The 16454-nt window shown below is 40.8% G+C and overlaps 1 protein-coding gene across 1 annotated transcript; it reads left to right on the forward strand.

Moving 5' to 3' along the window:
- Positions 1–2511: 2511 nt before the first annotated feature.
- On the forward strand, positions 2512–14270 carry SERPINE1 (serpin family E member 1). Its single transcript, XM_044001864.1, has 9 exons — positions 2512–2650; positions 3407–3672; positions 4271–4504; positions 9002–9196; positions 9715–9913; positions 12388–12488; positions 12629–12715; positions 13628–13711; positions 14075–14270. Exons 2-9 carry the CDS (start codon positions 3408–3410, stop codon positions 14110–14112), a joined length of 1203 nt encoding a protein of 400 aa, XP_043857799.1. The 5' UTR covers positions 2512–2650; position 3407; the 3' UTR covers positions 14113–14270.
- Positions 14271–16454: the final 2184 nt, after the last annotated feature.

A 16454-nucleotide genomic window follows, 5' to 3' on the forward strand; every position in this document is an offset into this window, starting at 1 on the left:
CTTGGGAGGAGGGGGCAGTTAAATGACTTGCTCAGTGTCACACAGGTAGTAAACATGAAAGGCACAATTTGAACCCAAGTCTTCTCACTCAAGAGCCAGTGTGCTCTGTTCATTTTACTACACTGTCAACTATTATATAAGCTGGAAGAGCCAAGAGCTTCTAACCTAGACACTCCTAAAAAAGATATCAACTTTACAATCTGCAAACAAACCCCATTCTCCAAGCATTAGACTTAAGGCTTTTCCAATACATATATTGGAATATACATTTAGGATCAGATCTATCATACTTCCTCCCAAACTCCCAATACATCCTCCACAAATCTACTAAGATGCATAATTAAGCCATCTTCACATCTCTCCCTATTTACTACTTTATCTCTCACCCCTTATAATGGTCTGTCCCTAGAGAGAGGGAATAGGACATCACTTCTCTCCAGCTATAATGGCAAATTTGTCAAAGAAGAATGAGGTTTGGGGTTTGATTCCTGGTCTCATTCCAGGAATTCACCATGGTAATCTCCAGAAACTTTCAGACTTTACCTCTCTAAATGGCACACCTCAGGCCCTAGCCAGACAGAGCTGCTGATACAAGACCCAGCCTGAAAGGGCCCCACCAAAGTCTGAACAGACCAGCTTTCTGAGAATGGGCTCCTGGAGGGCAGAGGAGTCACCTCTGCATCATCAAGGACTGGTAGATGGGTAGATTGACAAACAAGAGAGAGAGCAGCAGAGGTTAGTGGGAAAACTGCAGCCAGTTCTATTTCCCTGGAGTAATGGTTCTCAAACCTTTTTGGTTTCAGGACTCCTGAAATTAAAACTAATAAACTTTAAAAATGTATTAATTCATTTTAAATAACCCATTACATATTAACATAAAATTACATTTTTATGAAAAATAACTTTTACCCCCCAAAATCAGTGAGAAGAGTGGCATTATTTTACATATTTCCACAAATTTCTGTCATGTCTGGCTTAATAAGAGACAACTGGATTCTCACATCTCCTTCTGTATTTAGCCTGTTGTGTTCTATTGTTTTGGTTGAATTATATGAAAGAAATCTGGTCTCCCATAGATATATATTTGGAAAAGGGAGGAATATTTAATTAAGCAAATAATATATTAGCATAATGAAAATAGTTTTGACATAGAGGACCTCAGTGATCTCCAAGGTTTCAGAAACCATTGCCCTAGGAGAATCCTGATGGCCATCTGACTATATGGCATTCTGCAAGCCCTCTGGCAGTGGTGATACCTTTAAGACATAAGTGTTGTTGAGTCATGTCCCTTATGCCTGACTCTTTGTTATCCCATCTGTGTTTTGGGGGGGTTTTTTGCAGGGCAATGAGAGTTAAGTGACTTGCCCAGGGTCACACAGCTCAAGAGTCTGAGGCCAGATTTGAACTCAGGTCTTCCTGAATCTAGGGCCGGTGCTTTATCCAGCATCTGTGGTTTTCTTGCCAAAGAGTGATGTGCCATTTCCTTCTCTAGTTCATTTTACAGATGAGGAAACTGAGGCAAGAGGGTTAAGTGACTTGCCTAGTGTCACATAGCTAGTAAGTATCTGAGGCTGGATTTGAACTCAAGTCTTCCTATTTCTAGGCCTGGATTCTAGATACTGTGCCACCTAGCTGCCTACATGTATAGAAGATGAAAGCCTTCCCTGAAGACCGATGAAGGTGGAGAGGAGTTGGAATATACCAAGGCCTCCAAGTACAGTGGAAAGACTTTAGTATTTGGAGTCAGAAGACCTGTACTTATTTCCCAACTCTCCACCACTTATTTCCCATGTACAGGGCAAGTCTCTCTGACCCCATTTCCTCATCTGTAAAATGAGGGAGTTGGATCAAATGACCTTCCTACTCTAAATCTATACTTCAATGACCATAGCTTCTTTTGCAACTTCATTGCCAGCCCTTTCCTCCTTTGGAAAAGCAAAAAATGGGGCAGCTAGGTGGTGCAGCAGATAAAGCATTGGCCCTGGATTGGCCTCTTTGCCCCACCAAAAAAAGAAAGAAAGAAAGAAAAAAAGAAAAGCAAAAAAGGGTGAACTTCCCTTTTCATGTTTAACCTGGATATTGAGTAAGGTCACTAAGAATGCCAGGTATCTCTAACTAGCTGGCACTACTGGGGACAGAGTAGCATGGGGCCAAAGGAGAGAGGACTGAAAAGAAGAGACAAAATGTGAGGATTGGGCTAGGGAGAGCATTCTATTGAATTAGGGAGAGCATTTCCTCCTTGGAACCTCATAAGCACATGAACTTACACACAGACTAAGACACACATGTGCACATAAGCATGCAAACTTACACGTGCGCGAGCACACACACACACACACACACACACTTCCCCTGTCTGGAGTGGGGAGGTGCCAGACTCTTGGTATCTGGGCAGATTTCCAGAGGCTTTCAGAGTGGGTGGGGAGGCCCTTGGATGAGTTCATCAGACTTCCTGCCTGGAGGGGCTATAAAGAGAAGAATCCACAGGCCTGAGGAGAGCAGTAACAACTCCTGAACAACAGCTCCACTGAGAGCTTCACCCCAGCTCCTATTCGACACAGGGTTCCACAGTCACAGCTGGACAAGAAGTAAGGGAGTGGATAACAGCAACCACCACCAATTCCTCTAAGAGATTGTTGAAAACGTTCAGGTAAGGGAGAGTCCATGTCCTAGTTCCCTTTTTTTTGCCAGGATAGAAATTGTCCTGCCCCCTCTTTGGCCCAGGCACCAAAAACATCATCTGTTTTCCCTCTAAGCTTTATGGGCTAAGGTGCAGAGAATATCATTCAGTAGAATGACCCAGGCAGTACTGATAGGGAAGAAAAGAATGGGGGCCAGAATCTGGAGCAAGGAGCCAGGCATCAAACCATATGAGCCAATCCTTTCCACCTCCCACCTCCTAAGTTCCCTACCACTTTCCTTGAATGTTTGTTTTCTCTCTTGGTCAAAAAGAAGAAAAGAACATTCTTTTTTCCCACCTTCTCCTGAAAGTTACTTTGAGAAAGTGAAATTCACTATAAAAAGGTAGTCCTATAATTTATCCTCTAGGTATATAGGACAGAGGGAAGAAGGTTGGGAGCAAAAGCCCTTCTCCAAGTTTCTCAAGGAATCAAGGCCCACCAAGAGCAGTGGGACTCAGAGCAAGTTGGGACCTTAGAAGAGATCAAGAATTAGCCAGAGTTAAGAGAAATGGCTAGGCACCCCTCCCTTGAATTTCTCAGATGGTTCAGGCTATCTCATTTTACCCAGACCACCACACTCCTTTCTGTCTTTATGCTAGCAACAAAGAAAAGAGATTCTTCCTCTCCCCCCCCATCTCTGGCCTCAGTGATCTATAGTTCTGTCAAGTCTCCTCCCTCTCCAGAGATTTCATTAGAATTTTCATCTTGTCCTTTCCCTACTCTAGGATGGAATTCTCCAGGGCCTTTGCCTGCCTCTCCTTGGTCCTCATACTTGGTGTAGGGGATTCTTTGCCTCAGCACAATCCCCAGGTAGCCCAAATGGTCACGGACTTCGGCGTGAAGGTGTTTCGGGAAGTGGTCCAAACCACTGGGGATGGCAATGTGGTCTTCTCACCTTATGGAGTAGCCTCAGTGCTGGCTATGCTGCAACTGACAACTGGAGGGAACACCAGGGAGCAGATCCAAGCTGCAATGGAATATAGCATTGAAGGTGGGAGACCTTCCTGGAAGGAAATGGGAGGGAAGGGGGGTGACCTGTGTGTCCTTGAGCAAATGACTTAACATCTCTGAAACTCTATTTCCTTATAATAAGATGATCTGGCTAAATTAGGCAATGTATAAGGTACCCTGATTGCTATTATATAATATTATTCACCTAGAGTGGGGGAAGGCTCGTGCATCAGCTGGCCAGGATATATTCATGTGTTGCTAAGATACAGGGACTTTCTCTGTCTCTTTCTCTGACAGCATTCACCAGAATTTAAACTTTGATTAGTCTCAAGGCAAGTTTGGGGCTTCCCAACATAAGCAGGAAAAAAAAAAAATGTCAGGAGATCCAGAAGATCTTCTGGAACTGTAGCAGTTACAAAAGGGTTATAAACAAAGACATTTGATGAATTCAGGCAGAGATAGTGGTGGAGAAGAGACTAAGGAACGGTATGAAATCTTTATCCATGGAGGTATATGAGAATAGAGAAACTTGATCTGAAATGGGTTGGAGGTCAGTCTGTCTGTGGCAGGATCCAATCATCCTAAAGAACCTCTGATTCTATGAGCTTATGTATCTTCTCTTTCCTGCCACTGTATAGAGAAAGGTCTGGCCCCTGCTCTCCGAAAGCTCTACAAGGAGCTCATGGCACCTTGGAACAAAGATGAATTCAGTACAGCCAATGCCATCTTCATTCAGCGTGATCTGGAACTTGTCCAGGGCTTTATGCCCTACTTCTTCAAAGTATTCCGGAGCATGGTCAAGCAGGTGGACTTCACTGAAGGAGAAAGGGCCCGGTTCATTGTGAATGACTGGGTACAGAGGCACACAAAAGGTAAGAAGACCAGCAGAAGTAGAGGTCTTATTTAAACTACTTTAGGGACTTACTACAAAAGTGAATCTGAAATACACAAGCTAAGTATTTTAACTCTTCCCTGTGGTAGTATTTGCTGTCAGTCAAGGAACCAAGAAATATTAATTAATTTTATTAAAACTTTTGTCTCCTTATGTACTGACTCTAAAAACAACTACAAAACAGTGGTGTCTGGGATAGTTCTTTATAGCACCAATGCCTAACCTAAAGTAGGTGCTTAATGAAGGCTTGTTAAATGAATAAATGAATAAAAGAAAAGCCAGAATTAAGTATGACAAAACACAAAACAGCATACAAGGTAGTAGTCTTGAGGTCTACCCAACAGGAGTGACCTTTATGAAAAAGTCTGATCTTTAGAAATGTATGATCAGGGGCAGCTAGGTGGTACAGTGGATAAAGCACTGACCCTGGATTCAGGAGGACCTGAACAAAGAAAAAAAAAAACAAAGAAAAAAGAAAGAGAAAAAAATATTGAAAATAAGTCGATATCTTAACCTTGATTCCTAAGGTCAATATCTTAACCTTGAATGAAAAAGAGAACACTGTGCTTAGGTGGATCATTGAGACAATCACTTCAGGCAGTGGGGAAGACAAAAGTTAAATTTGGTTATCATCTTTTTTCTATTTCCTAGGAAATGTTTTTGGTTTTTTCTACTTTGCTAAAGGTAAACGTCTGGAAAGAGCATAGGCTAGAGAAATATCATTTCTTAATATTCCTAGAGAAACTAAAAATGTTTCTAAATATGCATAATTTGAAGCATATCCTATATTTACTAATTCTAGGGTCTCAATTTTGAACATGATAATCAATAACAAGATATATTACTTTAGTTGTTCAAATTGTGAAGTTTCCTGTGTTTTGGGTTTTTTTTTTTCAAATTCAGCAAAACAGGGGGCAGCTAGGTGGAGCAGTGGATAAAGCACTGGCCCTGGATTCAGGAGTACCTGAGTTCAAATCCGGCCTCAGACACTTGACATTTACTAGCTATGTGGCCCTGGGCAAGTCACTTAACCCCCATTGCCCCACAAAAAAAAATCTCCAATAAAATTCAGCAAAACAGTAATATAACAATGTCATAACATTATGCCAATTGACGTAATAGTTCTGCCTTGAACTGGAGTAGAGAAAACAATGAAGTGGTTAGAGATAAAAACCAATGTTTCCACATATTTGATTGAGTCTCCAGCCATCTCTTTAATTAGATAAACAGTAGCCAGAAAGGAATGCTAATTAGCAATGCTATCTAGGATCAAGATGTTCCAAATTTAAAGGCAATTGGAACTTTATTCTAATGGTCAGTTGGCAAGTAGTTAGGCTGATTCCCTTAGCCATAGCTATTATAGAATAATATTCTAAATGCAAAAACTCATTCTTCCAATACAGCCATTAACTGCATCCAGAGATTATATTTGTTGAATACAACAAATATTATAAAATATTACAATTGCATCCTCATCTCAAAATTTTGTGCATACTGCATCTGGATGGTTGTAAAGGTCAGGAAGTCCACTCAGTTCCCCATTCTATACCAAATATCAGGCAGGAGCAGATTCTGAGCTCCCACACATCACAACAGACTACTCAGTCCCATATGAGTCCTTTCCAGGGTCCCTGAGTCAGGGCCCAAACTCCCTTCATGAGGCCTTAATAAGCATGTGGGTGACTGATCTATACTGCACTCCTAGCCTGACAATGTCCAGGCATAGGTCAGAGATCAGTAAGCATTCTTGATCCTTGAACTCACCAGCTAACCTTGATGAATGAGGTCAACACATATGGCCCCCAGCTGGTCATCCAAAAAAATCAGAACCTCAGAGAATTGCTTGTCTCATTGGAGTATCTTAGACTATTAGATTCATTCACTCAGTGAGGAAAGGATAGTTTTCATGTGGTTTTGTCTAATGCAGAAATAATGTAGAGCATACCCCAAATCACCTAGAATTGATTCGATAGGCTCCTGTCATTTTTTAAAAAGGCTTTTCTAGTGGTCTCTTTCTAGGTCTTGAATGTACATTCCAGACTGAAATTGAAGCTTTATCCAGAAGTATTCAATCAAAACTTGCTTTATGTCTCCTAAGTAAAAAGGATACTCAAGTGCTAGTCAGTTCAAGTTATATTAGACAGCTATAGTTTTAGAGCAATGAAAGAAGTGGGAAGCCACATGTTTTTTAAAAGGATCATTTTCTTTCCCCATTTTAGATGCTATAATAAGCTAGTAATATTCCACCGTTCTCAGATCTTCAGTACCAGCAACATGGCTAGATCCATTACCTTACAAAATGCAACATGACTATAAAGAATATATCGTTACCAAAGATAATAATTTATTCATAACACTTTATAGAAATGTTGCACATCAGTCTGCATACTTAATAAATACTTTCTTAAACAATTTATTTGTAGCCAGCAAGGTAAGAAGTAACAGATAAAGAATCATAACAACAAATACAGCTGGCTACTCCAGCGTGACAACACAGCTCACAATTTCAGTTAAGCCTTTTGCAGTTCTTTCCAGAAAGGCATTCATTGGGAATTAATGTAGTCTCTTTAACCTGGAGATGGTAGACACACCATAACAAGCCCTGATGTGACACATCTTCTCTGGACAAAGAAGTTAGTAGCATAGCCAGCTGTCCTTTCTGCCCCAAGCTGTCTTAGAAGCAAAGGTTCATTTAGAATGGAATATAGAAATCGGTAGTGAAAACAGGCTTTCAGTAATTTGGTTACAAAAGTCTTTCAGCAGTTTCCCTTATGACTGCTTTGGAGGCTACTTTAGCAGTAAGATAAACTTTCATTTATCATATACACATATAGTATAAGAAGAATATGCTCATCGTTGCAACATTAAATTACTTGGAAAGAATCAGCTTGTAAGATACCAAAAGAAAAAAGATCCAACAGGTATGCTGCTCTCTTTATTTTAATAGCTGGCAATTCTATAGCAGGAAAATTAATAAAGCACCTGACCTTCACTAGAAGCTTGAAAAGTAGGTACTATCTTCACCCATATTTCACAGATAAGAAAACTAAGGCCAAGAGCAATTAGGAAATTTGGCCAGGGTCACATAGCTACTTAAGTGTCTGGGGTAGAATCAGAAATCACGTTTCTTTGACTCTGAGGCCATTTCTATTCACTGAGCCATTTAGCTACTTCTTTGTCTTGCCCTGGTCGCTCAATTTCATACGCTGGTTTGATGGATGAGGCAGGTACAATAATATGGAAACAATGTTATTATTGGCCTATTAAAGACAAGTTTTCAACCAAATTTTTGTACTGTAACTGTACCAATTAACACTATTTTTCTCCTTTTCTCAAGCGTATTATGCCAAACACTGGAGCCAAGTAAGGAAGAATTAGTCACAAAAAACAAGCCTTGTAGAAGATCAAGATCTTCTAGAATGGCTAATAGAGGCTATAAAGAAGTAAAATTAAGTCTTAATTGTTCTGCCTAAGGGGTGAAAAAGGCTACAGATGTAGACTATGGAGTTAGTATAGATCTCCTTTTCTAAATTGCCTGGCTGCTCCCAGGATGGCCTTAGTCTATTCTTCTGAAATATCCTTATAAATAGGCTTCCTGCAGTCTATGATGGTTTAGGCATAGATTAATTTTATATTAAATAAAATTATTTCTGGCAGACTTGAGCCTAAAAAAGAGTACTTATATTATTGGGGGTGGGCAGGACAATGAGGGTTAAGTGAACTGCCCAGGGTCACACAGCTAGTAAGTGTCAAGTGTCTGAGGACGGATTTTAACTTAGGTCCTCCTGAGTCCAGGGCCAGTGCTTTATCCACTGTACCACTTAGCTGCCCCCTGTATTAATATTTTTAATCAATATATCCAAGATAAGGAAGGTGATGGACCCATTGTACTCTACATTGATGAGACCACGTCTGGGGCATTATATTCAGTTCTGGGAGTCAATTTTAGAAAGGACATTGAACATGTGTCCAAAAGGTGATAAGGATGGTAACATCATGCCATATAGGATCAACTGAAGGAACTTGAGATGTTCCTGGAGAAGATATAGGAGGAAAATGAAAGCTGTCTTCAAATGTAGAAGATGGATTAGGTATGTAGTACTTGACCCCAGAGAATGCAACGACAGAAGGAACAATGAGTAGAAACTGCACAGATTTTATTAGATTTTTTGGAAAGAAAAACTTCCTAATTATTAGAGCTTGCCAAAAGTGGCATCAGCAGTGCAGGAGGTGGTGGGTTCCTTCACCTGTAGTGTTCAACAATAGTCTGCAAGACCACTTGTGGAGAAGGATCCTTGCAAAGGTACAGGTTGGCCTGGATGACCTGTGAGAGATCTTCCAACTCTGAGTTTCTGTAGTGCTGGTGGCTCTCCAAAATATGTCCAGCAGAGAACCTAAGACTGGAGAGGAAAAATAAATATAGAAAAGTGAAATCTTATCAGCCTCCTATCAAATTTTCTCTTGCCTTTCCACTTAGGAATGATCAGCAACTTGCTTGGAGAGGGAGTTGTGGACCAGATGACCAAAATGGTGTTGATCAATGCACTCTACTTCAAAGGCCAATGGAAGCTGCCTTTTCCAACCAAGAGCACCCACCATCGCCTTTTCCACAAATCAGATGGAAGTACTGTCTCTGTGCCTATGATGGCCCAGACCAACAAGTTCAGTTGCAGTAAGTGCAAGTGTTCCTCTTTTTTCCTCCAAGACTGAATAATTGCTTTATTCAGAACTGGGATCTAATCTGACTTAAACTCAGAACTTCTGAGTTCTCAATCCAGTGCTTCCTCCACTCTCTATTTCAAAAGGAGTTTTTGCACCCAGAAAATCTTGCTGCAATGCGGATGGAGGGTGGGAAAGTCTGAATAGATAGTACCAAAGGAGCAGATCCTCAGGTTATAATTAGGTGAGGAGGTGGGAAGGGAGGGAAAAATAAAAAGACTAAGAAGAGAAGCTGAAATCTAAAGATACCGTGATGGTACTAAGACACCTTGGTGATAGGCAAAAGAGTAGGAGGGAGGAAGGGAATGGAAAATGAAAGAAACTTAAAAGTGAATTCCAGGGATGTATATGAGAAACTCTAAGGATGGGAAAAGTGGAGAGATCCTCTGCTAGGGTGGGGTTGAGTTGCAATGGTTATTTTCATCATCAGTAGACCTTTTTTCTATGTAATTTATTTTTGTTTTTTTCTAGCTGAGTTCTTGACCCCTAGTGGGCACTACTATGACATTGTGGAACTGCCCTATCATGGTGACACCCTCAGTATGTTCATTGCTGCCCCCTATGAAAAGGAGGTACCCCTCTCAGCCCTCACCAACATCTTAGATGCCCAGCTCATCAGTCAATGGAAAGGCAATATGACCAAACTGCCCCGTCTCCTGGTTCTGCCCAAGTAAGTCCTACCAACCTTGCCCTCCCATCTTTACTATCTGTAAACTCTCTCTGCCCTCAAGATAAATTCAGGATGCTCTTGTGACTTCCTAATCTACTAGTGCTTCCCCAACTTCCAAGACTCCAATAAAAATTTCTGGTGGTCTGGAATGTCCCTCCCCTTTGCTTCTGATGAAGTATATAGAGAAAAGAAACTATTGGAGCCTGCTTCTGGTCTCTTGCCCCCTAACACAGGAAGTAAGAGTTGGTCACAAGAAAAAATAAATCTGGGGGTAGCTAGGAGGCACAGTGGATAAAGCAGCGGCCCTGGATTCAGGGGGACCTGAGTTCAAATCCGGCCTCAGACACTTGACACTCACTAGCTGTGTGACCCTAGGCAAGTCACTTAACCCCCATTGCCTCGCCAAAAAAAAAAAGAAAAGAAGTCTGTAGTATGAGATGAGGTGGGGCAAGACTGGACCATCAATTGTTTTCAAAGATGTCTCCAACTCTTCAAAATTTTAAAAGGGGGCGGGGCGTGATGTGTGTGTGAAAATACCATCTCTTCTATAAAATTAGTAAACCTAACCTGCAGTTCTTAGGTAAAGACTCAGTTAATAAAGTAAATTTATAAAAATCTTTCTAAAGAGGGAAGAGGGGGTGATTAAGGCTGAGGTTAGGTAATTTCAGAACTCCAGGGAAACCTCTCCCTGTGTCTGCCCCACTTTTTCAGATGCTTTCAATAGCTGACAGGCTTTTTTGTGCTTTTCTTTTTTTCCTTCTTTTTTTAAAAAACAAAAAATGGTGGCAATCAGTCATGTCCTGGTGAGAACTGAAGAGCTCAAAAGCCTCCCTGCTTGAGCTCTCTTCATGACTGACTCTAGAAAACAAAATCTACAAACGGAATTTTTTTCTGAGATGTCCTTTCACAAGAATTTGCCCTTGACTCCCAACCAGACTGGGTAAAACAATGCCAAATTTTCTGGCTTATTTAAGGAAAGGAATTAACCACTGACCATGACTTCCAAACCTATATATTTATCCCTAATTTATCTCCAGAACTCCAGTCCTATATTTTTACAAATGCCTGCTAGACATCTCCCATTTGGATGTGCAATCAGCTTTTCAAATTCAACATGTACAAACCAGACGTAATTCTCTTTTCCTCTAAACTCATTCTTCCTCCAAACTCTTATTTGTGTTCAGGGCACCAACAGATACCTACTGGAGGTACTTTGGTGTTAAACCTTACCCATATTTGTAAACTTGGAGAGATTTCTGACTTACTTTTCCCTCACCTCTGGTTGCGAAGTCACATTAGTTCTCCTTCCACAGCATCTCCCACATCTCCCACCCTACCACCAAGGCTTTCATCATGCTTCTTCAAGACTGTTGTCATAGTCTCCTAGTTAATGTCCCTGACTTCAGTTTATCCCTTCTCAAACCCATCCTTCACATAGATAGCAAAATGATACAATGCAAGCACTTAATATGAACATGTCACTTTCCTGATCAAACATTTTCAGTGGTTCCTTTCCATAATCTGGCTTCCACCTACCTTTCCATCTTTGTCTCACATTACTCTTCTTCATGCATTCTATATTCCAACCAAAGGTCAAACTGTTTCCTAAACTCAACAGTCTACCACCATCCAGTATTGTGCATCCCTACAAGCAATCCCTTATATTTGGAAAGCCCTCCTTCCTCATCTCTACCTTTCAGAATATCTATCTTCCTTCAAGGCATAACTCATAAAATTGTTGGTACCCACTCCCACCTCAAACTTTTCTTATAACACTTTTTTATCATCTCTCCATTGCCTCCTTTAACCCTTATTTCTATAATACAGTATAATGTGTCCCATGTTGCCTCCCCCTAGTGAAATGTAGGTTCCTTGAAGACAGGAACTGTTTTGGTTTTGTCCTCACATTCCTAGTATCCAGCACAGGGACTTGCTTTAAAAAAGCCTCAGACATTAGCTGTATGACCCTGGGCAAGTCACTTAACCCTCATTGTCCCACCAAAATAAAAAAATTAATTCAATTAAGAGACTCATCAGTACCAGAAATCCACCTCTGACAGATGAACAGACCCTGCAAACAAATAGATAACTCACTCTCCACTCTTTCAACAAGTTTTTTATATATATATATATATATATATATATATTTATGTTTGTTTGTTTGTTTTGTTTTTGTTTTTGTTGGTGGGGCAATGAGGGTTAAGTGACTTGCCCAAGGTCACACAGCTAGTAAGTGTCAAGTGTCTGAGGCCGGATTTGAACTCAGGTCCTCCTGAATCCAGGGCCAATGCTTTATTCACTGTGCCACCCAGCTGCCCCAACAAGTTTTATATTAACTCTTGGCAATGAGGACAATAGATTGTTTAAAAACAAGGCTTTTGGAAGGAACCCCAACCCAGAACTCAGAACCTAGAACCTTGGATTCTGCTAATGATGTGTGTCCTGAACTTGAACTAAGTCCTCTGATTTTGCAGGTTTTCCCTGGAGAGTGAAGCTGACCTGAAAAGGCCTCTGGAGAACTTGGGGATGAAGGACATGTTCAGGCCAGGACTGGCAGATTTCACCAGACTTTCTGGTGAGGAATCCTCTGTGCATTGACTTGGTTCTTCTCCCTACCTCTGGGAACTTAAATCATCTGTGAATGTGAAGAGGGGTTGGGGGAAAACATCATCCATTAAATGGACTGACTGGCCTTTGTATCTATTTCTGTCTCAGACCAAGAAATACTCTATGTGTCCCAGGCCTTACAAAAGGTGAAGATTGAGGTGAATGAGAGTGGTACTGTGGCATCCTCAACCACTGGTAAGTCTGGCTCAGCCAGAAATGAGGGCAGGGCAAAGTAGGGCAGTTCTTGAAATAAACTCCAGGCACTAAGGAGAAGTTTAACTCCAAAGATGCAGGAAACAGTTAACCAGTCCCTTGTTCCCCTAGGCTAAGATAGGGTGTGGCCTAGCCTCCCAAGTCCATCTTAATGTGAACTAAACTTATTTCTCAATTCAAGGTAGTCCTCTCATCACAAAGCAGTTCCTTCTGTGATCAAGGAAGGGAACACAACTTTCATTCATACATTCACCAAGACTTTCTTCAATCACATTTCTCTGTCTAAAGTGGTCCTGCTTTCCCCATGACCTGACTTCTTCACTCTGTAGCTCCTCTGGGTTCCTGGTTATTTAAAAGTTTCCACAAGACTAGCTTTTGAAGAGTGGGCAGTAAGTATGTAGAAGTTGAGAAATAAAGGAAAAAAACAAACAATTCTTTAGTCAGGGGACCTGGATTCAAATCCCACTTCAGATGCTTACTGCCTGTGTGACCTTGGGAAAGTCACTTAATCAGTCTTAGTTTTCTCACCCATAAAATGAAAGGATTGGACTAGATAACCTCTAATGTACTTTTTAGCTCTAGATCTATGATCCTTTGAACCCCAAGACACAGTACAGATTCATAATACATGTCATTTCAAAAAGAGTCTTTAGATAAAGTCACAGATAATAATCGGTTAAGAGAAATCAGTATATTTCAAGGGATATACCTAATTGTTCAAGGTTATTGGGTTTGGTTTGGGGGGGGGGAGGGAAGAAAATTTAAACCTTCCCAAACCATTCTTCAATCCTATTATCAAGACAGTAATAAGCCAGATAGATCAATTATCTGGCATGGGTAGTAACTCTTGTGTTCTTATGCTTTAAGAGGTTTGTTTTTGTTTTTCTCTTCCAGCCATTGTTGTCTCTGCTCGAATGGCTCCCCAGGAGATCATCATGGACAGGCCCTTTCTCTTTGTAGTGAGACACAACCCCACAGGTGAGGGATTAGAAAATACCATAATACTCTGAAGGTTGTTCCATCCTGCCTTGGCCAGCACAGACTCAAAAAGACCATTTCTGTTCTCAGGGAGTTTCTAAGGAAAGTTATCTTTATTCACCACTCAGTTACATTTATCTTCTTACTAGATGAGGCATTATGAAGAAGTAGAAGAGCTCTAGATTGTTAATCGGGGTCTGAACTCTACTCTCAGCTCTGCCACCAACTAGATATCAGCCAATAGACAACTTATTATTAATTCTAAGCCTTACTTTCTTCATCAATTAAAGGTGAAAGTTGGCCTAAATGATTGTATAGTCCCCTTTGGTTCTAAAATTCTATGATTCCTTTTCTCTCCTTTAGGAACAATTCTTTTCATGGGACAAGTGATGGAACCCTAAGAGGTCAGACCTTCCCCTTGGGAAAAGGAGTGCTCATTTGGAACAAAAAAACCCTCTGAAGAAATAACTTTTCCCCTATTTCTCTTCCTAGAAAGAGACCCCCCCCAAAAAAAAACCTCAAACAAACCACTTTTTCCTTTTAAAATCTTACCCTCCAGTCTTGTCCTCTCACACAGGGGCTCTGTGAGTCTCCTTTCCTCCCATAATGGGGAAGGCACACAGTGAATCAATTTCTAAGAGAGCCCCAAGTCCCAGATTGTTAAGACTTGCAGAGTCATTCAGTCACCTGCTTCTGTTTGGTCAAGACTCTGCCCTCTGGTTCCCATTAAGACCCTGAGAAGGAAAAAAAAAAAAAACACGACCAATGGGAGCTTTAGTGTACTTCATAGAAGCTATCTGCTTCCCAGTCATGTTGCCTTCATTCTTCTATTGTCTGCCACTACTGAAGGAAGCTGGCACCAGACCAAAGGAGGTCAGTAGAAGGAACATCCTTTAATCCTGTTCTAACTGGATATTGACCATCATCCCCTTCAAAAAGAGAACTAAGGATGGGCAAAAGAACTCCCCAGATGGCACCAAGACTCACTTTGGCACAGCACCTTCCCTAGAAAGCAGGATGCAAAGATTCCTTTGGACTACTAAGTGATTTGTTTACTCAGAGAAGCTGATCTTTTGCTCCTCTCACCCTTTTTGTTTTGCGGAAAGAGAGGAAGAAGAGCCAGATAAATATAAATGGATCTTCTCCAATTTTATTTTCTGGGAACAAGAGAAGCATTAGCATAGTATGTGTGGACATTGTGTGTTTACTTAAATCCTGCCCGTGTGTGTGTGTGTGTGTGTGTGTGTGTGTGTGTGTGTGTGTGTGTGTGTGTGTGAGAGAGAGAGAGAGAGAGAGAGAGAGAGAGAGAGAGAGAGAGAGAGAGAGAGATGTCAAGGAAGATTTAATATATTCATGTATTGTTATTGTTATTTTGCACTTGTTCTGCTTCTGTGTAGGAGAGAATATCAATGAAGCTCCATAGCCCTGGCATCATTTACTGAGCTCATTAGGGGGGAAAAAAACCCCTACTGCCTAGTGTGTAATGAGGCCTCCGGTGCCACCTTGTGGCCACATAAATGCCTGTAATTTCTCATTTCAGGCTAGATTAGAAAAGCCTTCAGATGTTTTCATTTATAGTTTGACCCAGGGGGGAATACAGGTCAAGTCCCTACACATGGCAACCCACCAGCTATTACAAGAAGGTAGTTAGGTCCTGTCTGTGGAAATACATTTCATAGTCTCCTGGAGATATGTCATAGAAGTCAAGTGAGGAGAAATGAGTATATTTTTAAATTGCATATTTCCTAATTACATGGGATGGACATGACATGGTAGAAGCTCAATCACCCTACTAGGTAGGAGTTCCATAGCAAGCTCCATTAAGTAAAGGGCCCTCCATTATCTTTCCTACTAATTTTTCATTATGCACTGGATGGTGAGAGCTACATATAGTACCCACAATGTGATACTAAAATGTTGATCCAAATTTTTTGAAGCAGCTTGTATATAATTATATAACCTTTTTACCTACTTTTGATATGTAAATTAAATAATTTAAAAAAAAATAATAAAACACTTCAAAACAGTACCTTTGCCTTTTATTCCACATGGTACCAGGGGTCAGACCAAAGGATTTATAAGCTAATAGGTTGCTACATCTGGGAGAAATATTAGCAAAATTGACAAATTTAGAAATTCTGACCTACTAAGGGTTAAGAACATAATATGCACAGAGAATTAGCCAGGCCTCTGTTTCAGATGGTAGCACCCAGTGACATTTTACATAATGTACAATTGTACAATTGTCCTGAGTGTCAGCTTCAACAAAGCAGGGGTATATCTTGAAACATGCTACCTCCAGCCAGAATGGTTTACTTCTCATCCCCCCCCCCAAAATATGCCGTGGACAGTCTTACCTCCTATTTTTTCTCAGACTGGTTAGTCTACCCTATCTTGAAATCCCATCCCCTTTCCCTACTCAGTTACCTTTTGAGATCTCTGTAGCATTATTTATTGTCTGTATTTCTCCTTTAGGGTTTGATCTTATCTCATATACTTCTAGTAGTCTTTAGTTCTTGCATTGTTACTTAAATTTTATGTGTTTGTATTTTGACCCCCTATCTAGAATATAAACTCCTTAAGGGAATGGATTTTGTGATATCTTTCTTGGTAACTCCCTCAAACATTACAAATATTTCCTTTAAAAATTCCTGTTCTGGGGGCAGCTGGGTGGCACAGTGGATGAAGCACTGGCCCTGGATTCAGGAGGACCTGAGTTCAAATCTAGCCTCAGACACTTGAC

This window comes from Dromiciops gliroides, chromosome 4 (genome assembly GCF_019393635.1).
Source record: "Dromiciops gliroides isolate mDroGli1 chromosome 4, mDroGli1.pri, whole genome shotgun sequence".
Classification (NCBI taxonomy): domain Eukaryota; kingdom Metazoa; phylum Chordata; class Mammalia; order Microbiotheria; family Microbiotheriidae; genus Dromiciops; species Dromiciops gliroides.